We start from the raw sequence: 20,453 nt of genomic DNA on the forward strand, positions 1-20,453 counted from the left end.
ATTAGCTTAGGAAATAATACTCAATAAGCAGACAGTTAATCATCAGGCTGCTATTGGCTGCGTTGTACTCCATGTACCACTAAATGTACAACTAAAACAGATACAAAAATCACAGCTCGATGGAGGAAAAGATGATTTATTACAACTATCCATCCCATCATTATTAATGTAAAATGATTGCCTTCATGACACATAATCCTCAGTAAAAAGCCTTTTCGTTTTCATCTCCTAATAGTTCTATTAAGGCAAGAAAGTCAGGTAGTCCTCGAGTCAAACCTCTTAAAGCATTGGAAGGTTTTTGGGAAAGCTGTGGATTTGGGGTGAAACAGCTAATTACCATTCACCATGGTAAACATGATTCAGAGCTTTTCACAGCACCAGTCTTCAAGCTGTTTCTGTGGGTCTATGGTTAAAAATAGTCTGAGAGACCACCGAGCCTCAAGCAAAGCAGGCCAGCGCAACCTCTTGGTTTTCAGAGAAGGATCTTGTAGTAGTCGTCCTTGTAACTGTACAAGACCACCACGGCCACCCTGCAAGAGGACAACATCTGTCTGTTAGAAGATTACAAGAACACTCAAAAACATTAGGAGGAATTTCCAAATGGGACATCACAAAATCAGTACAATGAAATTCAGGCGGGACGGCTCAGATGTCTTGAGATAAAGAGGTCAGTCTAGTGATGTTACACAGGATTCAACACTGCCAAGAGTCCCTGAACTCATCATCATCATCATCATCATCATATTACCAAAAACAAGTTAAAAAAATGGCTCTTATGGATTTCCATTATCATTTAGAGTATTGGTTAGCCACGTTAGCGGCTTCTATTTCATCTTTGGGGGACATTAGTGTCAGTGTGAGCACGTCAGCTCAAAGCACCACTGTGCCTCAAACAGCCTCGAGAGCTGCTCGCACGGCTTGTTAAAGCAGTGTTGGAGATGAGGGTCGCACATACAGGTCTAGCCCACAGTAGTTTTTGGCTGAAAGGAAAAAGCTCATAGCCCTTGGGGTACGTTTAGTTTATGGTCTTCCTGCAGCCAGGTGAGCGCATGAGCCCTTTAGCCCTCTCATCGGGCCTCAGTAGCCTGTGCCCCACATTGAGGAAAACAACTAAACAAACTCATAAAAACACATGCTGACTATATCCATTGTTGCCTCTGTGACGCTTATTTATCAGAAGAGACTTTTTTTTCCAGACAGGAAATTAAAACCAACTGCTCCGGCGAGGCGGACGGGAAAGCAGAAAGAGAAGCTTTGATTTAAATCTTTTTTTCTTTTCTTTTTTGTTTGTTACCATCTCATTCATGAATTAGAAAATTCGCTGAATCCCGCACAGGATTGCTCTCTATGGGCACGCACGAGCATCACAACACTAGAAGCTCAAACACTGAGGATACAGCCAGGGCTTTGCAAAAAAAAAAAAGAAAATAAAGAAAAACGTTCTGCTGGGAAGCTTGGGTATTTTAATCGCTCTGTCCACAACCACAGCAATGAATGAAGTAAACCCGCACAAGACAATCTCAGTGTCACTCAACGTGGGTGTTAGGAGACAGACATCAGAAGACCAAATAAGGCAAATCCTTCTCCAGATTTCACCGTAGGAAATGGGATCAGCGGAGGATTTGATGTTCGGCAAGGCAGTAGTTATCCGTATTACCGCTCCCTTTGAAGGCCCGTCTGTCACTGGTACACCTGGAGCGTGAGGAGCTTTGGTGTGACAGCTGCCCGTAAAAGGAAGTCTGCCTTTTTAAGTGGTCTTTAATGTGTCTTACTGTTTACCTCAGGTTTCATGTCAATAAAACAACAAGTCCGTATGGAGGAGCAGAGAGGCTCCTGCTGAGACGACGCGGCTGCAGTGGTTTGTTCGGAAAATGTCGATATGGTATCAAGTTCTCGCTGCTTCTTTTCAGGGGGGAACTTTTTTTTTGTTTACACAAAACACAAGGCTGTACTTATGAGAGTTTTGTGTTTTATAAGTGATTTGATGAGATATTTGTCTCTTCTCTTGTGGATGAACAGCTGGCAATGAGATCAATCCCTTCAATTTGTTTATTTACTATACATAGTAAAATAAGTTAATTTGAATTACTTTAAGTTTTGATCAATTTCAAGATTATATATTTTATATAATTTTAATAAAAATACCAAATAACATTTTATAAATGTACAGTAAAAATGTATTTGTTACATTTTAGTCTTAAAAGTTAGGAAAGCAAGGTTTAAGTCCAGCCTGATGTTGCCTTACACATAAAAAAAGTATTCCAGTCACACAGAGAGACGTACAGCGTATGAATTACACACTGCTATCGGGTCGGTATCTGCCGATTGTCAAAGTACAAGTATTGGTCAGAACGCTGCATCCCTAATTTCACATTTTTAAATATATTATCTCAATTGTGTCTCATTTACTTCAAGTATGTTAGTCAGTCCTCCACGTTGGCCCTGTTGCGAATACCATTTGGGGTTTTTAGTCATTTGTTTTGAACGTTGCATGGATAGGATTGCCTTGACATTTGGTTCAGATAGTCATGCTGCCGAAAGTACAATTCCTAATACATTTGGTGATCCCCTGACTTTGTATCCAGCCCAACCACGCGATCAAAGTTCTCACTCGACTCTACGTCTACTGTCGATGGATTGGCACAAACATTTGACAACATTCATGTTACCCAGAGAATGAATCCAACCAACTTTACTCACTTTTTCATAATTTTGAACTGGTGGATCTCGTCGCAGATGGACTTCAGGTAGCGCTGCTTGGGCAGACGATACAGCAGAGCCTTCACACTGCTGTTGAACTGCTCTTCACTTTCAAACTGGAAGGAGAGAAAGAAAAAGAAAACGGTAGATGCAATACAAAGAGAGAGACATCAAACAAAGCCAATTTCAGAAGAGCTTTACTCTGTTAAAGGTTGTAGACGCCTGACAGGGTGTCAGTCTCTTCATGTCTGCCAACAGAAAAGTGGACGACAGTTTGACGACAGTGAAGGCACAAAAGCTTCAGTGGGTTTACAGTTTCCTAGGCGCTGTGTGACTCTCAACATAATTAAATCAGGCTTTTCCTGTACGTCTGGCAATACACACTGTGTATTGTCATATGTTTTACATACTTAATGTGTTTTCTCTGACACATGCTGAAAGGGGGCAACTGTACAGGTGGCCTATTCATTAGTGGCGGGTTGCTTTTGCATATACACCAGTGGTGTTAAGAGCGTTGTTCATGTTTCTTAGCACAGTCTAATTTGTCTTTTTTTTTAACCTCTGCTCCCAGGAACCAGGGGCTTTGTGAGTGCGGCCTTGGTCACACCTCTAAAAGTATGCCTTTAGTTAACTGTAGTACAAGACTGGCCCATATGTGAGCCTTGTTAAAACATGCAAGTTAGACTCTAAGCAGAGCTCCCTGGGTGTAGAAAAAGGCTGGGGTGTTCCCTCACTTCACTCCTCGTCAGTACTGTAAGGAAGGAGACGGGATTCCGTCTTCCTGTCTGGGATCGTGACCTCGGCTGGTCATTCTTTCCACTCCTCCCTCCCACCCTTCATTATGGTTGTGGCCTTTTATTAACTCTGCAAAGGTCTTGATGAAGCCAGTAAGGAACCAACCTCGAGGGTCAGGAAGTGGACCAGCGTTTCCTTTAACAGGTCCACCTGTGGGATACAACACAAACAGGGTTACACAAAAACACAATGGAGCCTTATCTCACGTTGCAACAATTCCACAAACTTATTCATAATCGAGCCAAAAATATCAACCGTTGCACCCGATAGCTTGTATAATTCTTTCAAAACAAGATAATCCAGTCCCCTCTTACAGTAAATTACTTATAATTCCACTCTCACCGTGCTCTCGGCAGGCCTGAAAGCACTCTGTGTCCCTTTCACTGGAACAGTCTAATGGCCTCCTGGGTTCATCATTGGAAAATGAGTACTGCTGTGTTCCAGTCTGATTGGTAGACAACAAAGGCCTAAGCAACTGCTTACCAAACAAGGTGATCATGTTTCAATAACTTGTATTTACTGTATGTACCGCTGATACAATCCAGACAGGGAAGACACATGTATTTGGAATATGCGGCGACATGGTGAATCAGACACTCAAGGGTGATTTATGTTGAGAATATCTGGCCATAAATCTTCAATGCAACCACAAATAAACTCAATATGGCAGCCATTTGCATCACCCAAAATGACACGGTGACTGCCTTCTGTTTAGTGTTCATAGTCCTGTAGCGCCTGTAAAGGATTTGCAGCCCTCTCAACCTCCAGCAGGGGATTTTAGCGCCAGGCAAATAACTATAAAAGGGCTGTCCCAGTGATGTTTGCGGTTTTAGCCATCAAACGCCCTTTCCCCCCTCTGTGATTTCACACATGAATTCAATAGATAAGGTGGGAGAGCAGAAAAGGGATTGAGAGGGATAACGGGATAAACAAACAAATGACTTACTGCCAGAACTTCAATGTCATTGCTCTTGTTCTGCAAATTGGTACCGAGATTTTGTAATCTGGTTTGGATCTGAAATAGAGTTGGAGAGAAACAAAGTGAGGAAGAAAGAAATGAAACAGTGGCAGGCAATTATTGTTGTTGCCATGATTAAATATCATCTTCAAATGCATCAATGGCGATAAGCAGTAATTGCAAGTGTTCTTGAATCAAGTACACACACACACACACACACACACACACACACACACACACACACACACACACACACACACACACACACACACACACACACACACACACACACACACACACACAGTCTGTGGTTGTTGGAAACCACATTACTAATTGTGCATCACTTTTGATCTTGAATGTTGCCAGAGGCACGCGGTTTAAAATACTCCAAGTGGGCCAAAAGTTCAATCACCATTGTGTTACCTCACTTGAAGATGAGATAATGACTTTACAGCAATTTTTAAAATTAACATCTTCAAGTTTAGTACTTAACGTTTTATAACCACATCCTAACATTTGGCACAAGCCAATCATTGATTTCAGTACTGAAATGGAATAAAAGCAGAATGCCAACCTGCGTGTGTGCATGCATCACAAACCTGAGTCTCGTAGCGTCGCCTAACACTGGAAGAAACTTTTTCCGGGCTGATGACGTTCACATTAATGTTCGTGGTGCTGCTGCTCCCATGCTGTTCAGAAGAGCCTGGAGGCAGAAAAGGGGCCATTTCAACATTTCATCCAACCTTAAGCCTTTTTAACTTTATAATTTCCAACAGTTAAGCAATTTAATTGAACCGGTTTGTTGGCTACCTGTGTGCGTGCCAGGACTTGGTGTGAAATTGAACACTTCTACTTCTAAATGCCAAATGATACGTCACTCGAGGTAACGACTCCGTTAAATGCCAGGAGTGAAAATGCAACACGAAGATCAGTCATACTTTGCAGATGCTGCATTGAGCCCAATAGATTTAAATAGTCGTTAACACCTTTATTGCAGCTCTTTTGTGGAGTCAAAGCACAACTATATACAAACATGTGAGACTGTATCATGTTGCAGAAAGACTGACAATAAACATATACAGTTTCAGTTGAATATAGAGGCTGACTGTCAGGAGTACGTGGTAATTATACCTGTGGTATTGAGCAGTGATCCTTTAGGGTTCTGAGACATGCTTTCAGAGTTTTCTCTGCAGGGGCACAAGGACAACATTATAGAAGAACAACATGCTTACATCATGCAGACATCTGAGCAGCACATTAAAACTAAATGTCTCTACCTGATGTTTCTTTCCTCAAAGAATTTGGTCCGACATTTCTGAATGATGTGGTCCACCAAGTCCGACTCAGGAATCCGTTTCTCAGACTGTCTGTCCTTCTCAAATGATTTGACCTGAAACCAGAAGATAACTTTACCATATGCTGCTGGAGAAAGCCATGAACAAAATTATATCTTATCAAAACTGCTTGCAAAGCATCATAATCTGCACGAAAGCTGTTTTCTCAAGTTAAAAAAAAAAAAAAAAAGATACCTTCTTAAGTTGTGAAATACTACTGCGGGCTGGTTTACCTTCACATAGCTTCCCTCCTTGTCAGAGACCAGGGCCATGCAGTTGATGCCGGCCAGCCTGCAGTGCTCCATCAACGTCTCCTGAGACTAAACACACAAAATGACAAAAGGCTGAATTACGAACACACACACACACACACACACACACACACACACACACACACACACACACACACACACACACACACACACACACACACACACACACACACACACACACACACAAAATGGTGATTTAAGGGTGCAACTCAGTTGAATCAAGAGTGCATGAATAAAAAAACTTGCTGCAATGGCTTGAGGTTGACCTTTCCCCATGTTTTACTGTTGGGGCTTGAAGATGCCGGCCACTGTGATGAGTCTAGAGGGAGGCTGAACCCACGTCAGAGCTCAATTACTGATAACTGCTGAAAGCTCGTTGCCGTCATGCACGTTTTACAGTGTTCCCGTCCATTATTTATTAAAAGAATAACGGTCAAGTTTGATGTTTGGGTTGGAAAATGAGAACTCATTCTGGGGGAACATTGGACTGATGGCTCTTCTATAGCTGCAGTCAGTCAGTTTAACTGAAGTTTTGCTTGGAGCCAGAGTGTGAGTGTGCACTGTGCTGGGAGTCACAAGCAAAGCCAATGTGTATTCAGGTAACTCGTTCAACCATGACGGTGTGTATGTATGCAAGTATACGTTCGTGTCAGCCCAATTAATTCCCACCAACTTAAGCCCAAGAGTTTCATCTGGCTGCTTGGCTTGCAGAGCCAACGGTGGTGCAGAACAAACCCTTCTGTGTACTACCAGAGTGTGTGTGTGCGTGCGTGCGCGTGTCAATTTGCCTTGTCATCATGTAAGCACTAAAACTTCCTCTTTTCTTACAACTTTCTCATTGACAGAACACATTAAGTCAAAAGGTAAGCCATTGCCCGGTGGGCAGCTCTGGGCCATATGCCTAAGCTGACAGCACGTGGAAAAGGTTTGCCATATTTGGCTAATAAAAGCTAAAAGAGTGGAACCGTCTCCTGAGGATGAATTAAAGCTGGAGATTCGGGCCCGTTAAGAGGCCGGCATGTGAAAGGTGTTAACAAAAGTCTGGGGAGGAGGGTGAGGGGCTGGGTGAGGAGGTCCGAACAAGGTGTTCTCACCAACTCGCCACTGGTCACGTGACTGCCTGCATACGTAATCAAAACATACACAAACGGTTGACTATTTGGACATAATGACGCTTGTTTTCAGCCAAACCCAACCGTTCCTAAAATTTTCTCTTGGGAAATGAAGTTGGCCAATCACTTGTGTCCTGTGCCAGAACAAAAGACAATCAAAGGAAAAACACTTGTCCATTGCAGAAGTGGAACGTTAAAACAATAGGCAATAAAAGGGTAAAGAAGGGGGGTAAAAAGTATTTATATCTGGGCACAGCAATATGCCAGGGAGGGCGTTTACAGCGACACACAAACACAAGGCTGAGATCAGTTTGTCACATAAACATGAAGAATGTGACAAAGGCACGGCATCAGGCGTTTTGGACCACAAGATAAATAACTTCACTTTGAAGGGACTGATTTCAATTTGACCGTTCGTTTAACAAGAGATTATTATACACGTTTATTGGAAACTTGTCGAACAGATGACTGAGTCAATTATTTCAGCAATGGCTCCATGTTGTATTGTCCTAATATGGCCAGTGAGCCCTGTGGGATGTTTACTATTTCTGATGCGGTCACGATAAGGCTGCTGTTGACGGATGAGGGGCATTTTCCCTCTAGAGCGGGAGTCAGGTGTTGCCCTCTGTAGGAGGGATGACGTTACGACCCATTTTACACAATGGTTCATTTCCATTCAGGGATCTACAAAGTCAGAAACGTGGTTGAGTTCTGACATACAACAAACACGAGGGCTCAGCTATACAATCGTTAGTGTATGGACACAAACACAAGCTTGATCTACACATAACAGCTACGTCCTCTCTGCAGATTCCTTCCTTTCGCAGGTCCGGAAACAACAGTGAGGGAGCGACTTACTGTGAAGTGGACTCTGCTTCCTTTAGCCGAGAGGAATTCAGACTTGGGCCTTAATGGCTCCTGCGTGACTTGGTTTTAAGTGACTGCATTTTTGCAGCACTAACGCATATTTTCATCTTTTTCTATATTTTCAATGATTCTTTCCATACCATGCTCATGCTTTGTTTGTTTTTTAAAACATATGAGCACCTTACAAGACATTGTGGTATATTTGGTTCTCATGATTAACTTCATTTAATGATATGCAGGTTCAAGTTTCATTGTGGACCAATTCCAACACTTCATGTGCTTTTTTTCATTGCACAAACTTGCATAAAATACCATATGGAGTTTTTAACCATCAACAAATAATATTTCTAATTTTCCAACTGCTAGCGAGAAATAATTGATGTAGTGCTTCAAGATGTTAAAAACATTAGCTCTGCAACTGATGTACGAGGCAGGGAAAGCCATCAACTCTTTGGAAGACTTCAAGGGTACATCAAAGATTTGGGTGAAAAACTCAGAATGTTTAACTTTGTTTACAATAGAATGTTAAATCAAAATTGCCATATGATTTTCCACTCTGAAACCATTCAGATAACTCATGCAGGTCTCTCAGGCAGGCCGCTCACCTGTAAGACATCGTAGGCGATGTCCGCAGAGACGCCGGAGCTCCACAGCTTCTGGACCACATTGATGGCTCTGGACATTGAAGAATGTCCGACTGGGACCACAAGCGCATCGCAGGAGCTCACTAATGGCTGATGTAAAGAAAAGTAAAAACGGTAAACTCTGAATGATGCCGTGAACTGAAGTAAAAATAACTCTTTCTTTGAGACCTACAGAGTTTTTTGGGCTCATCATTTCCCATTCTGAAGATATAAAAAATAGAAAATGATGCACCTGCAAAAATAGCTCCATGGCGTCAAGAGTCACTGTGATCATAGTCATTAACGTGTTTCTAAAAGTGGCTGTGTGGCAGCCAACTGCTGTAATAAGGCATCATTAAATATGTAGCTGTCTGCCGCTCCTTCATCACAATAATTAGAAATGTCAGATCCCAGTGTGTGCGTGTGTGTGTGTGCGTGTGTGTGCACGCGTGTGTGTGTGTGTGTCTTTCTCTCACTGGCTCCTCCATGTTGGCCATAGCAGCACAGACTTTGTCCAGGGCCACACTGGCCCCGACTGCAGAGGGCACCGGCACTGTGGACGCTGGCCCTCGAAACTCCAAGATCTAGCGACACAGAGAGCCAAGCCCATAATGTATCACGTAGGCAGTGTCATATGAAATGAATGGAATACAGACGGGAGTGCTGTATGTGCGATAGAAGAAATATGGTTCACATACATGCCGGCATGGAATCAACATTTTTGGACACAGTAATAAATAATAGGTATTTAGATATTTGTCATGACGTGACAGAAAACCTACCAAGTGATCATAGCGTCCTCCAGCAGCCACTATATCCGGCACAATTCGCTTGCGTTTCCTGATGAAAGCCACAAACTGGAAGATGACCCCACAGTGATGCTGCACCTTGTACACTAAGCCTAAGTTGACCACCACCTATAGAGAGAATGTATTGGTGTTAAAAATGGAAGAAAACAGGCTCTTCTTTTAACATAATTTACCTAGAATCCAAATCACCTGCAGTTTAACTCCAAGTCTGCGCAGCAGCATTGTGAGCTCCTCCAGGTCCTTGAGGCCCTGCTTGGCCAGCAGGGTGACGGCGGTCTTCTCTTTGGTGAGTGATGTCAGCAGTGGCGCCAGGTCCTGCAGGGTCCCCTTCTGTTCGATGTACTTGTACAGCGTCTGCAACTGGACGCAGCAGAGGAGAGCAGTTTACGAGTGAGAACAGGTTTGCTGCACCAGGACTGATTATTTTTACAGGAGGTTTATGCACCCGGTGGACTCACGCTGCTGGTTGACAGTGAAAAGTTGCAGAACTTTGCCTCCACCTCACGTTTGGTCAGCTTTTCGCTCTGGAGCAAATACAGAAGACAAAGGAGCCAGGAATGTTACCCCTGCTATATTTAGTAAGAACACTACCAGCATGTCAGCAACAGTCATGCAATGTGAGTAACATCTGTGATGCACGTGTGAACTGCACTGACCATGGCGTCACACAGTATCGTGGAGGCCTGGCTCAGTTTGTCCTCGGGCACTCCGCTGTGGAGGAGGACGGCCTTAAACAAGCTGGTGTGGTTCAGGTAAATGTTATAGTTCCTTTCCTGCGGTCACAAAAATACACCTTTAACCCTCTCCGCTGCAATTACAGTCAAACCCACGAGCACTACTGTACAATGGGCACCTCAGTGAATAATGACTGTTGCGTCCGGCTGCCCTCTCATTCTATCTGACTCACGTCTTCTTAAAAGCTTTCACATAAAGAGCATGGCGGTGGAGAGGATCAGAAACAAGCTCTATGAGGGATGAAACAGAGGCCAGACTCTGGGGTGACTGGGTTCATGCAAGAAGACCTGCAACTGGACACTGAAGCAGCACTGGGATGTGTGCACAGGAAATGGTTTGGACTGGAGCGGAAGGGAAGGAAGAGGACAGAGCTGTGCACAACAGATTTACTATGCAAATAATAAATACGGTGTAAATCTGTCAGGCTTACACATACTTTGGTATGTTAGGAATGTAAGTGGGAAGTGAAAAAACAAAAACCGGGACAGGTTGCGGCAACGGTGTCTGTAGGGAACAAGAACAATGATGCATCCAGCCCATCAGCAAACCGCTCTGAATGTGAATCAAGAGGAGGCAGCGCAGCACAAACTGTCAGCTCACTGGATAATTTAACTAAAAAGGGTAGTTCATGTAACCTGGAGCACGGCAAATTCCTGGACTATTTCAGAGATGGTGTAAATGGTCTCGGCATCCGGGAGCAGGCTGTTAGTTACGGGTGTGATGATGTCAAAAGCACACTCCAGGAGCTCCCTTGGGTGAGCGCGATCCAGCTTCCTGGGGCGGAATACGCGCTCGATGCTGTACCTTGAAAAGGATTGAAAGAAAAAGAGACAATCATGAATGTCCGATTTTAATGTGTTAACTGTTTAACTTGGTGGTGAATTCACTGAACATTATAGAAAAAAAATTAAATTCCTTCATTGTATTTTAGTTTAATAATATTTAGTATACAGTGGAGTTTATCATAGTGATCATTTAGTGTTACCTCTTCAGATGTGTGATATTATTGCGAGCGACGAATCTTGAAAAGGCCATCTGAAGTATAAAGAGAGTTGAGACATTTGGTGCACACATATAATGACAGAGAAATCAGTGCAAACCAGGCTGCAATCAATCAATGTGGAAACAACCATTTAGTCCTCAGGGTTTCCTGAAGTAGCAGGATCTCAAGGTGGCTGCTGATTGCAGCCTCACACTGTGTGTGTGTGTGTGTGTGTGTGTGTGTGTGTGTGTGTGTGTGTGTGTGTGTGTGTGTGTGTGTGTGTGTGTGTGTGTTTTGCACATGCTGATGCAAATTGATGAATAATTGGTGTTTGCGTGCAAGTGCGGACATGCGCGGCTGTGCATGTTTTATGCGTGTTCGTATGTTGGGCTCACCCGAAGGTCATAGGGCAGTGTAACCAGCATTCCGCTGTGGTCCATGAAGCAGGCCAGCTCGCTGCCATCATACAACTTCCTGTTTCTCGGCAGGAGCAGCGGTGTCTGGAGCCGCACCGCACCTGAAAGCAAACACCATGTATCACTGCAACATCTGCATAAGAAAACATAACCTTCACCCGGAAAAAAGAAATGATGCATGTGAGCAGATACAAACCGAGCGTAAACAAATAAGCTCTGCTGGACATCGTCAGCAGCGTGCACAAAAACACTAGCACCTGCACAGAATCTGCGCTGCCCAACAGTGGACTTATTGTTTAGCTGCCACTCACTGGAGCAGATGTTGGGGTCTCCGAAAACGAGCTTGCAGCGGGTCAGAAGTCCATAGGGTTCACAGTGGAGAGTCAACAAAGGCTCACACGCACACTCACCAGACAAGCGTAGTGTACCCACCGTGCTTCTTGAAGATCCTGGTGATTGTTTCATTCACATGCTGCTGCAATTTGGCACTGTTCAAGCTGAAGCTGCCCTGAAGGGAGACCAAACAAACAGCCTCTGTTAGGGATCAGGAGACATCGATTAAGCACTACCAGACCTTCTGCTGGTCGGTTATATAGACCAGATGAGTGGAGTAGCACTGAGGTGTCGGTGCAGCCGTTCATATGTCCGCAGTGACATCTGCAGGTAGCGAGGGGAACAGCTTGTAGAGTACATGAACGGCCTTTTTGCCGGACACATGACCTTCTCTGTGATTTTGTATAAACTACGTTGTTCATTGCTTAGCCGCTAAAGAGCTGCAGAGACAGTGAGTTCCTTTTTGTACGTGAATGACAGAAGATCGTTTAACTCTTTTCCTTTGAGTTTATCTTATGCAGCAAAACTTTAACTAAATACACAAATAAATAAACCCCGTCACACTGTAGAAAACTGTATACTCCCATGCCTAATGCAGGGAGGGAGCGTCAGTCATTAACATAAATGTCTTCCAATATATTTTACGTATCTTAGTTCCTACAGAATGTAAATTATTCATATTCCTGAAATTACAATTAATCAATATAAACACTTGCGGCTCCTACATATGACTAATATTAATTCATGAGTTTTTACTTCCTTATAGAGAACACATGCTTTATCTAATAAAGCGTAAACACTCGTACCAGTATTATGTTGAGTCCAGCACAGAACTGGTACAATATGTCTCATATGAGAAAATAAAACACAGCTAAAGCAGACGCCATACCTTGTGTAGGTCTATGTCGTAGGTGTAATCCATGACCGGAGAGGTGTTCTGGGCGAACAGCTGGCCAACCATGGTGCGGTAGGCCTTGCCGTTGATATTGGCCATGGTGTGTTGCAGCACCTCGTGCAGCTCCGACTCCTCCATCTGCGGCGGGGGCAGCAGTTCACTCTTCAGCAGCTCCTGGGCGGTGGGCCGTAGGGCCGGGTCGTGGTTCAACAGCCACTCCATCACTTTCTTCTGACAGATGCAAAGAAGAGACAAAGAGAGCCGTTCTATCGTTAGACTGAGAGCAGAAAGGAAAAACATTCCCCTCATAAAGGTTGCGCTACAGCGGCCTCACCTGTGTTCCTTGCTCATACGCAGTAAAGTCCTCGGGGAAGATCATGGGCTCCTACAGCGTGAAAAGAGAGGTGAGTAAACGGTCCCGCGCACCGTAAATCCCCTACGTATATTACTGCCAGTCCTAAATATGGACGTACCACACGTAGCTGGCTTAGGACAGAGATGCGCTCAGCACCCGTGGTCATGGGCCGGTAGGACATCTCAAACAGGATGATGCCCAAGCTAAACAGGTCCACTTTCTGATGACAGAGGGATTCACAGACACATTTCATCTCAACTTTACATGATATGGACATTTGACAAAAATCTGAGTCTTACTTGGTTGTAGGTGGCTTTGGTGTGGCCTTGAACCTCCGGACTGACGTAGAGCGCAGTACCAACCATGCCTGTCATGTTACCTGGAGAATGGTGATTCAAAAAAGGAGCACAAGGTGTCAGGGAAGAAGAAGCATATAAAGAAAAACAGAATCCCGATGTGTGAGTGTTTTTTGTCTAAACTCTCTGCACCTGTTGGGTCTGGTTTGGGCATCACTGCTGAGCTGCTCTCCTCCACTTCAAATTTACCTGCAGCCTGACAACATCATCACTGCGGTTATACATTTTACACAGATGCACAAGCTCCAATTTGGTTAGCTATGAAGCGAAGCACCAAGACAATATTTCACACTAAATCTTTTCTATTAACAGCAAGGTGAAGCTGTAACTGCTTTAGGATAAAGCATACCACGTTAGCAGGATGGTCTGTAGCCAGGCCAAAGTCCCCAATCTTCACATGGTCCTGCGAGTCAAGGAAGATGTTGACAGGCTTCAAGTCCCTGTGAATCATGCCCTAAAAGACAGGAGGATGGTTGAAGAGATCTGCTCGATCACAGGTAATTGAAACCATGGCTTTCTTTTTGTTCATGTTTTTGCTATTATCTTACAAAAGGTCTTTACGTATGAAAAACACATGGCTTGAGTTTCTAAATGTAATTCTTGATGTTATGGGACACTTCTGTGGACAATGGCTTATTCGCTTTAGAAGGAGGGTGGAAGCTCAAACACATAAACACACACATTAAATACCTGCTCGTGGATGTAAGCAATGCCATCCAGGATCTCTCTGAAGAGTCTCCATAAACGATTCTGGTCCTGGTGCAGGCCTTGATCTATTGTGTCCCTTAAAGTGCTCTTTTCACAGTATTCCATCTGGCGGGAACAGAAAACAAACATTAGATGTGAGACAGAGACCTCTAGTGGCAAAAAAAAAAGGAGCACGGAGGTCAAGCTTACTTGTATGTACAAGTAATGTGCTATGAGAAGGGGTCTATCCGAATCTGTGCTCTCTGTTGTATCTATCACCGGCATTTTGCTTGACTCGACCTGCGAAAACAAACACCAGCTGTTAGTTGCACTGACATGCACAAACGACTGAATAAATACTGAAGTGTAAACATTCAAACCTGTGACATCTCGTTTGTGCTTCCATCGCCGTTGTCAAAGATGATGTCACTACTTGAGTCATCACCTGATGGCCTAGAAGAGAAGAACATAGTGATGAGTTAGGAGTAGGAGAAAGTCTCGCCGGATCTACTGCCACAAAAAAATAAAAACATACAAAAAAGAGGCACCAAACACATCCTCGTCATCTTCTTCATCATCATCCTCTTCATCACTTGACTGGTGCCCGCTACATTTGGCGCTGGACGACCTCTCGATGGAGGTGGACCACTCCACCGCGCTCGACAGGGCCGCAGGAGGCGCCACGTCCTCTGCGTTATCGGTGAGGCCCAGCTCGTTGATGCGCTGCGGAGGCTGTTTGCGCGGCGGGGGCTTGTCGACAGCGCTGCAGGCCTCAGAGCTGTCGGTGGTGCTCAGCACCCCTAAGGAGGGCATCTCGTGCCGCTCGATCCACGCATTGTAGTAGCGGACGATATTCTCATGGTTGAGGCGCGAGAGCAGCGTCACCTCGCCTTTTATCCGTCTGAACTGTTTGCTAGACGGATTGACCTGGATGCGCTTCACGGCGTAGTAGCAGCCGTCCAGGTTGTTCTGGACCTGGAGATGCAGGAGAGGGAAAGTGGAAGGAACAAAGTGGACGCGAATAATTTGCCGGCGGTCTTCATGCCGGTGTGAACGTCCTCTCCAATTAAAGCTAGCGTGTCAGAAAACAGCCAGAAAAAATACCTTAATAACGGCACCAAAGGCTCCCTTTCCAAGAAGCTGGAGTTCCTCAAACTCATTGAAGTAGCGAGAAAACTGCCTCTCTGCCCCGGAGCTGAACGGAGCGTTGAGGATGTGGCTCGGTGGGACGACCGATGACGGAAAGTCCACGGCAGGTTCTGAGAAAAAAGAAGAAAAAAAAAGTATTGGATTATCTTGTTGGAGTTGATCTTTCTCATTGAGTGATTTAAGTGTTTTGGGGGTTTTTCAAAAACTATATAAGTATAACATCACAAATTCGGGGGAGTGATCAGCTTTACACTGGATACTGTACAGAATAACGGAAACACCTGTACAAAGTAATACAACAATATGATTAGCCTCAAATAAATACTGCTGCTGAAAAGAAAAATCAATTAAATTAGTGTACTGAAAATTAGTCAGCAGCATTTTTTTATTATTTAAATGTCATTCAAACAAACATCTACTCTGCATCCAGCTTCTAAAATCACTGTGCAGCACTTCTTGTGATGCACATGTTTCACTAAGTTTTAAGACTCAATGATGATACAGTTCAGTGTTTCTAAAGAGAAATCTTGAATTAAGTTGTTTGTCAATTTTACAATATTTTAGTTGTAATTTGTGCTGCTTTTGTTTAACTGAATCTTCAATAGCATTTCCAATATTTTGTCCACCTCATTTACAGCTTTTATACGGACGAGCGCATCACCTTCTGGGCTGGAGTCCCGGTGCTTTGGCAGGTTTTTAGGCGATGGAGGCTTCAGGAAGGAGTGGTCTAAAAGCTGCTGGGCTGTCCAGCGTTCAGCATCATTCAGGCACACACACCTATGACAAAGACACGCACAACATGATAGACAGTTCATTGTGCTGGTGGTCTGCTACACATTGCCAATTAGGAAACGGTCTGTATGATCTAAATTCAATCCATGTATAAAAGAACTTCCATGAAAACCATTGAAAACAGCCAACAAAGCAAGTAGACAGATTCATTTTGGACTGATGGTTGAACAAAACAATCAAGAGTGTAGAGTGTTTTTTTCACTGTCGACTGGTGTTTTAAAGATTACACAACTAATCGGTTAAAACCTTTGGCAACAAACTAAACAGGAAACTAAAACATCACAGTAAGCACTAGTGGAGAGAATGCAGTACAAGATTTATGGTAAATGGGCTGAATCCCTGGTGTTCTCCTTTAGGATGCTGGAGATGTTTCCATCCATACATACTTTTGGAGGAAATCCTGGAAGTCAGCAGGCAGGCTGGCTGGCACCGTCACTGGGTACTCCTGCACCTCCTTGCCCTGACTCAGAGCCAGAAGCATCAGGCCCAAGTTCCACACGTCACCTTTCTTGCCCGTCTTCGTTGGCATCACCGTGTCCTCTGAGAAATGCACGTGGGCTTGCTCAAAAACGTCTTCTTTGCATATATCGGCAAACCTCTTGGACAAGCTGTAGTCGGTCAGTCGGACGTTGCCCTCGGAGTCCACCAGCACGCTGGAGGCCCCCAGCTGCTTGTGCACCACCGAGTTGGAGTGAAGGTAGTCGAGAGCAGCCAGCAGCTGGGCCGCGTAGTGGCACAGTTTTTCCAGAGGGACCGGGGTGTGGGCGTTGAGGCTTTGGATCAAATTGATGCCGGCCACATGCTCCACCAGCAGGTTAACCACGAGGCAGTCGTCCTTCTCAGTGGAGCTCATCGCCATGTAGCGCACCAGGTTTGGGTGATCCAGCCGCAGGAGGGAGTTGAACTCATTTTCTGCCCCGTGGATCTACACAGGAATTCAGAGTAAATGATCCTGCTCTTAAAAACAGTCAAATGTGTTATTTAGTCACAAAATGTTTTATGATAATGCCGGCTTCCTTCTCTACTTGCCTGCTTCTTGCAGTTCTCAATCCTCCCCTTCTCCTGGCTGGTGAAGAACTTGCCCATCTTCGTGTTCCAGCGGAGGGTCCACTCGTAGATCACTGCGAAGTCTCCTGAGTTTTCCTCAAATCCATAATAAACGCTGCGGCGGAGCCTCTCGCCTACACCTTTCGGTATCGTGAACATGGACATAGATGTACAGGCAGGTTACCAGGGGGAGGACGCAACGTTTGCACCAGACCGGCTGCATGGTCTCAGGCGGCTCTCACCTAAGCTTTTCCCTCTGTGGACAACAAGCTCTCCAAAAGTGCTGCTGTAGAAGTGAAGAAGCTGTTGTGAACGATGGTTGTCTTCATTAACCGTGTCACGTCTGGGAAAACAGAGGCAACTTCAGGCATCATTACAATGTTTCTTCATTCTTCACCACAAGGAGCAGCAGTTGGTTTGCCGTGTACCTGTGGCGTGTATTCGAGGCAGTCCGGCGGCGGCCTGCCGCAGCTTTCTTGGGCTCCGTCAGTTCAGGAGGAGCTCCGCTGGAGCTGGGTGGGCTCCTCCCGAGAGGGGAGGCGTTAGCAGGGACTGGCTGCTCCATGCTCTCAAGCCGCTCCTGTGAATGTAAACCCACAAAAGGTCAATTACGACACCATTGTTTTGGACGTGGGATTGTTCTGCAGACGTTACAATACGAGAATATCGTGAGAGAGACCTGTTTGGCGATTTCCTTTCTTCTTTTTTCTTCCCGTTTCTCCTCCTCTCTTCTTTGGATTTCAGCCATGATCTCTTTTTCCTACAAAAACAAAATACCTCAGTCACCTTTCTCTTCAACTGGAACTTCTGTCAGTTGTCATGGGTTCAGTTATTAAAGAAAATACCAACAAGGTGCATATTTGTCTCGTAGTATTTCCAAAATACATTCTCAATCATTTCCCAAATTCAAAGCAGCAGCAGATATATCATATTCATTTTTTTTAATGTGCAATTAGATCTGAATTCCTGTTTTATTTTGAGATAGAGATATATATCTATTATATCTATATCTATTTATATAGATATAGATAAAGATATATCCTTTGTGAAACTCTAACTATATATATATAAATATAGATAGAGAGATAGAGAGATAGATAGAGAGATAGAGAGAGAGAGAGAGAGAGAGAGAGAGAGAGAGAGAGAGAGAGAGAGAGAGAGAGAGAGAGAGAGAGAGAGAGAGAGAGATAGATAGATAGATAGATAGATAGATAGATAGATAGATAAAATAATGATTAGTTTTCTGCTTCTTATCATAAGATTATTGGTAATTATTTAGTTTCAATTCCACAGAGAAGATGAGATTACCGGTATCGGTCCCACAGAAGGACATTTTAAGGTCCTTTGCAAGTAGGCTGGACAAATCAGTTAGAGGCACAAAGCCCCAGACAAACATAATCTAACATGAAAGGCTTTTTGTCTCTCTCTCTCACCATGTCCTCCTCCTGCTTGCGCTGCTGGTCCATCTTCTGCTGCTGCTCCTGGGCCCGTTTCTCCTCCTGTCTCCGGTGGTTCTTCAGCATCTCCTCATGGAAGGAGCTCGATGGGGGTTTGTTGTGCTCGCTCAGGAAGCCCTGGATATAGTCTGCCAACTCGTAAATCATCACCTAAGAGAACAGGTAGGTATGTCAATGGTAGCCTGTGTGTTTAAACATACATCTGCATATCTGTGCATCCTCACCTCCCCACATCGTGCAGCCGCCAGCTTAGTGAGTTCACTCTGAAGGTTCTGGAGGTTTTCATTCGACAGACCTTTGGCGTCATTAAGCTCCAGCTCTGGAGGCCTGTTGGTGCCACAAGACATAAATTACCAAAGGGGAATGATCACTAGTAATCACAGAGATGACATTTACAACTCCACATTAAATCTTTGTTCAGATTAAGCTCAGGTTGCCATCATGCACACGGGGCGGATGTCCTGGAATGTTAAAAAACACAGTTTGGTCTGTGGAGAAATAAGCAGCATCTCCCTCCTTCCAATCATGTGGGCTCTCGTGGATAAAACTGTTTTAGAGTTTTTCATGGGCTTGCATTGCATGATGTTGGATTTGTAGATTAGATAAGAACATTTATCAAAAGACAACTCTGTTTCACATCCAAAAGACCAAATTAGGTTTTTACAGCTGAGTGGTGCTCAATTTGACGCTTCAAAGCCACCGTTTATTTTCTCCTTTTTTTTGTTCTTTGTCGCTACAAGAACATACAGTCTGGCAAAACCCAAGTAAACAAACATTATTGTACACCTGCATTGTGTAGAAAGCGTGCAATCTGTGGAGGGGAAATGAGGAAAGTCGAAAAGAATAGACAAATAATTAGGAATTTACCAAGAACAATGTAAAGTGAAGTTTTATGTCTCTATAATATGTTTAAGTTGTTTACTGGGCATTAGAAGAACACATAGCTTTGCAGGGCGTCTTGGTATGTGGACAGCTAATGAATTAGAGCACTTTACACTTTCAGTTGGAGACGCATGACCGGAGTAGCCTGGTGACAGAGACGTCCCTCACTATGGTGTGAATACCTTGCAGCGCAGGGGCAGTAAGGGCCACAAAGTGACCACAAGGTCCGGGGTCAGGGGTCAGTACTCACGCGTCTGGGTATGTCGGTGGGCATTTGACCTGCAAGTCCACAGTCACGTAGCATTTCTGTCCATTGCTCAGGCCGTTGGGCCGCAGACAGAGATGCACCTCTGGAGGCCTTTTGACCTGAAAACACAGTCAACGAGACCTCAAATAGTTAAGGGGGGTGTGACCCATCTCGAATAACAAGTCACACAAATAGTGGTAACGTGTCAACTTCACAGCTTGCGAAGGCAATGCCTTCCGCTCACAGCTCGAGCTGCCATTACCTTCCACGGATCCTTGTTCCGCAGATCCTGGAAATCATCTCCGAAGATAGACGCGAGAGCCTCGAGCTCGTTCTCCTGCTGCACCGCGTAGTCGTCCGTCCCCGCTGCTGCTGGAGTGCGCTGACGGCTCATTCTCCAGCCTCGGCTACATGGCGGTCCTTCCGTCCCGTCCCACGCGCAGCTGTTTGGAGAGGGGGGGGGGAGGAGGAAGCGCGGCGCGCCGCTACCGCCGCTCCTCTCTCACTTTGTGGACCCAAAAACTTCCGCAGAAAGTCACCTCGCGGTCACCACTCTGCTCAGCAGAGGCTAACTTCACGCGCGCACGCAGGCGACCACAACAGCGCTGCTCGTTGGCGCGCGCATGGCAGTTGCAACTATGTGTCGCAGG

General features: G+C 44.7%; 1 protein-coding gene across 4 annotated transcripts; it reads right to left on the minus strand.

Annotated features, from left to right (window-relative positions):
* Positions 1-154: 154 nt before the first annotated feature.
* On the minus strand, positions 155-20,411 carry eif2ak4 (eukaryotic translation initiation factor 2 alpha kinase 4). Of its 4 annotated transcripts, none has more exons than XM_068580367.1 (39): positions 20,066-20,411; positions 19,807-19,922; positions 18,899-19,001; positions 18,651-18,824; positions 17,897-17,977; positions 17,646-17,797; positions 17,460-17,560; positions 17,200-17,357; positions 16,557-17,095; positions 16,040-16,155; positions 15,334-15,488; positions 14,765-15,204; positions 14,610-14,682; positions 14,440-14,529; positions 14,233-14,355; positions 13,892-13,996; positions 13,675-13,738; positions 13,486-13,565; positions 13,305-13,406; positions 13,166-13,216; positions 12,826-13,062; positions 12,036-12,111; positions 11,583-11,704; positions 11,191-11,240; positions 10,841-11,009; positions 10,127-10,243; positions 9,929-9,994; positions 9,660-9,830; positions 9,444-9,578; positions 9,138-9,245; positions 8,644-8,772; positions 6,021-6,107; positions 5,731-5,843; positions 5,585-5,640; positions 5,053-5,156; positions 4,442-4,510; positions 3,601-3,645; positions 2,701-2,816; positions 155-530 (listed from the first exon to the last, which is right to left on the minus strand). In XM_068580367.1, exons 1-39 carry the CDS (start codon positions 20,195-20,197, stop codon positions 473-475), a joined length of 4,983 nt encoding a protein of 1,660 aa, XP_068436468.1. In that variant the 5' UTR covers positions 20,198-20,411; the 3' UTR covers positions 155-472. The 4 variants fall into 4 exon arrangements, 3 of the variants coding, with proteins under 3 accessions (XP_068436468.1, XP_068436467.1, XP_068436469.1); XM_068580366.1 differs by having other exon boundaries at positions 17,460-17,578; XM_068580368.1 differs by lacking the exons at positions 155-530; positions 2,701-2,816; positions 3,601-3,645 and adding an exon at positions 3,652-3,940 and having other exon boundaries at positions 17,460-17,578.
* Positions 20,412-20,453: the final 42 nt, after the last annotated feature.

This window comes from Clinocottus analis, unplaced genomic scaffold, assembly GCF_023055335.1.
Source record: "Clinocottus analis isolate CAN_PGR_092001 unplaced genomic scaffold, fCliAna1.0.p SCAF_17, whole genome shotgun sequence".
In the NCBI taxonomy this organism is placed as follows: Eukaryota; Metazoa; Chordata; class Actinopteri; order Perciformes; family Cottidae; genus Clinocottus; species Clinocottus analis.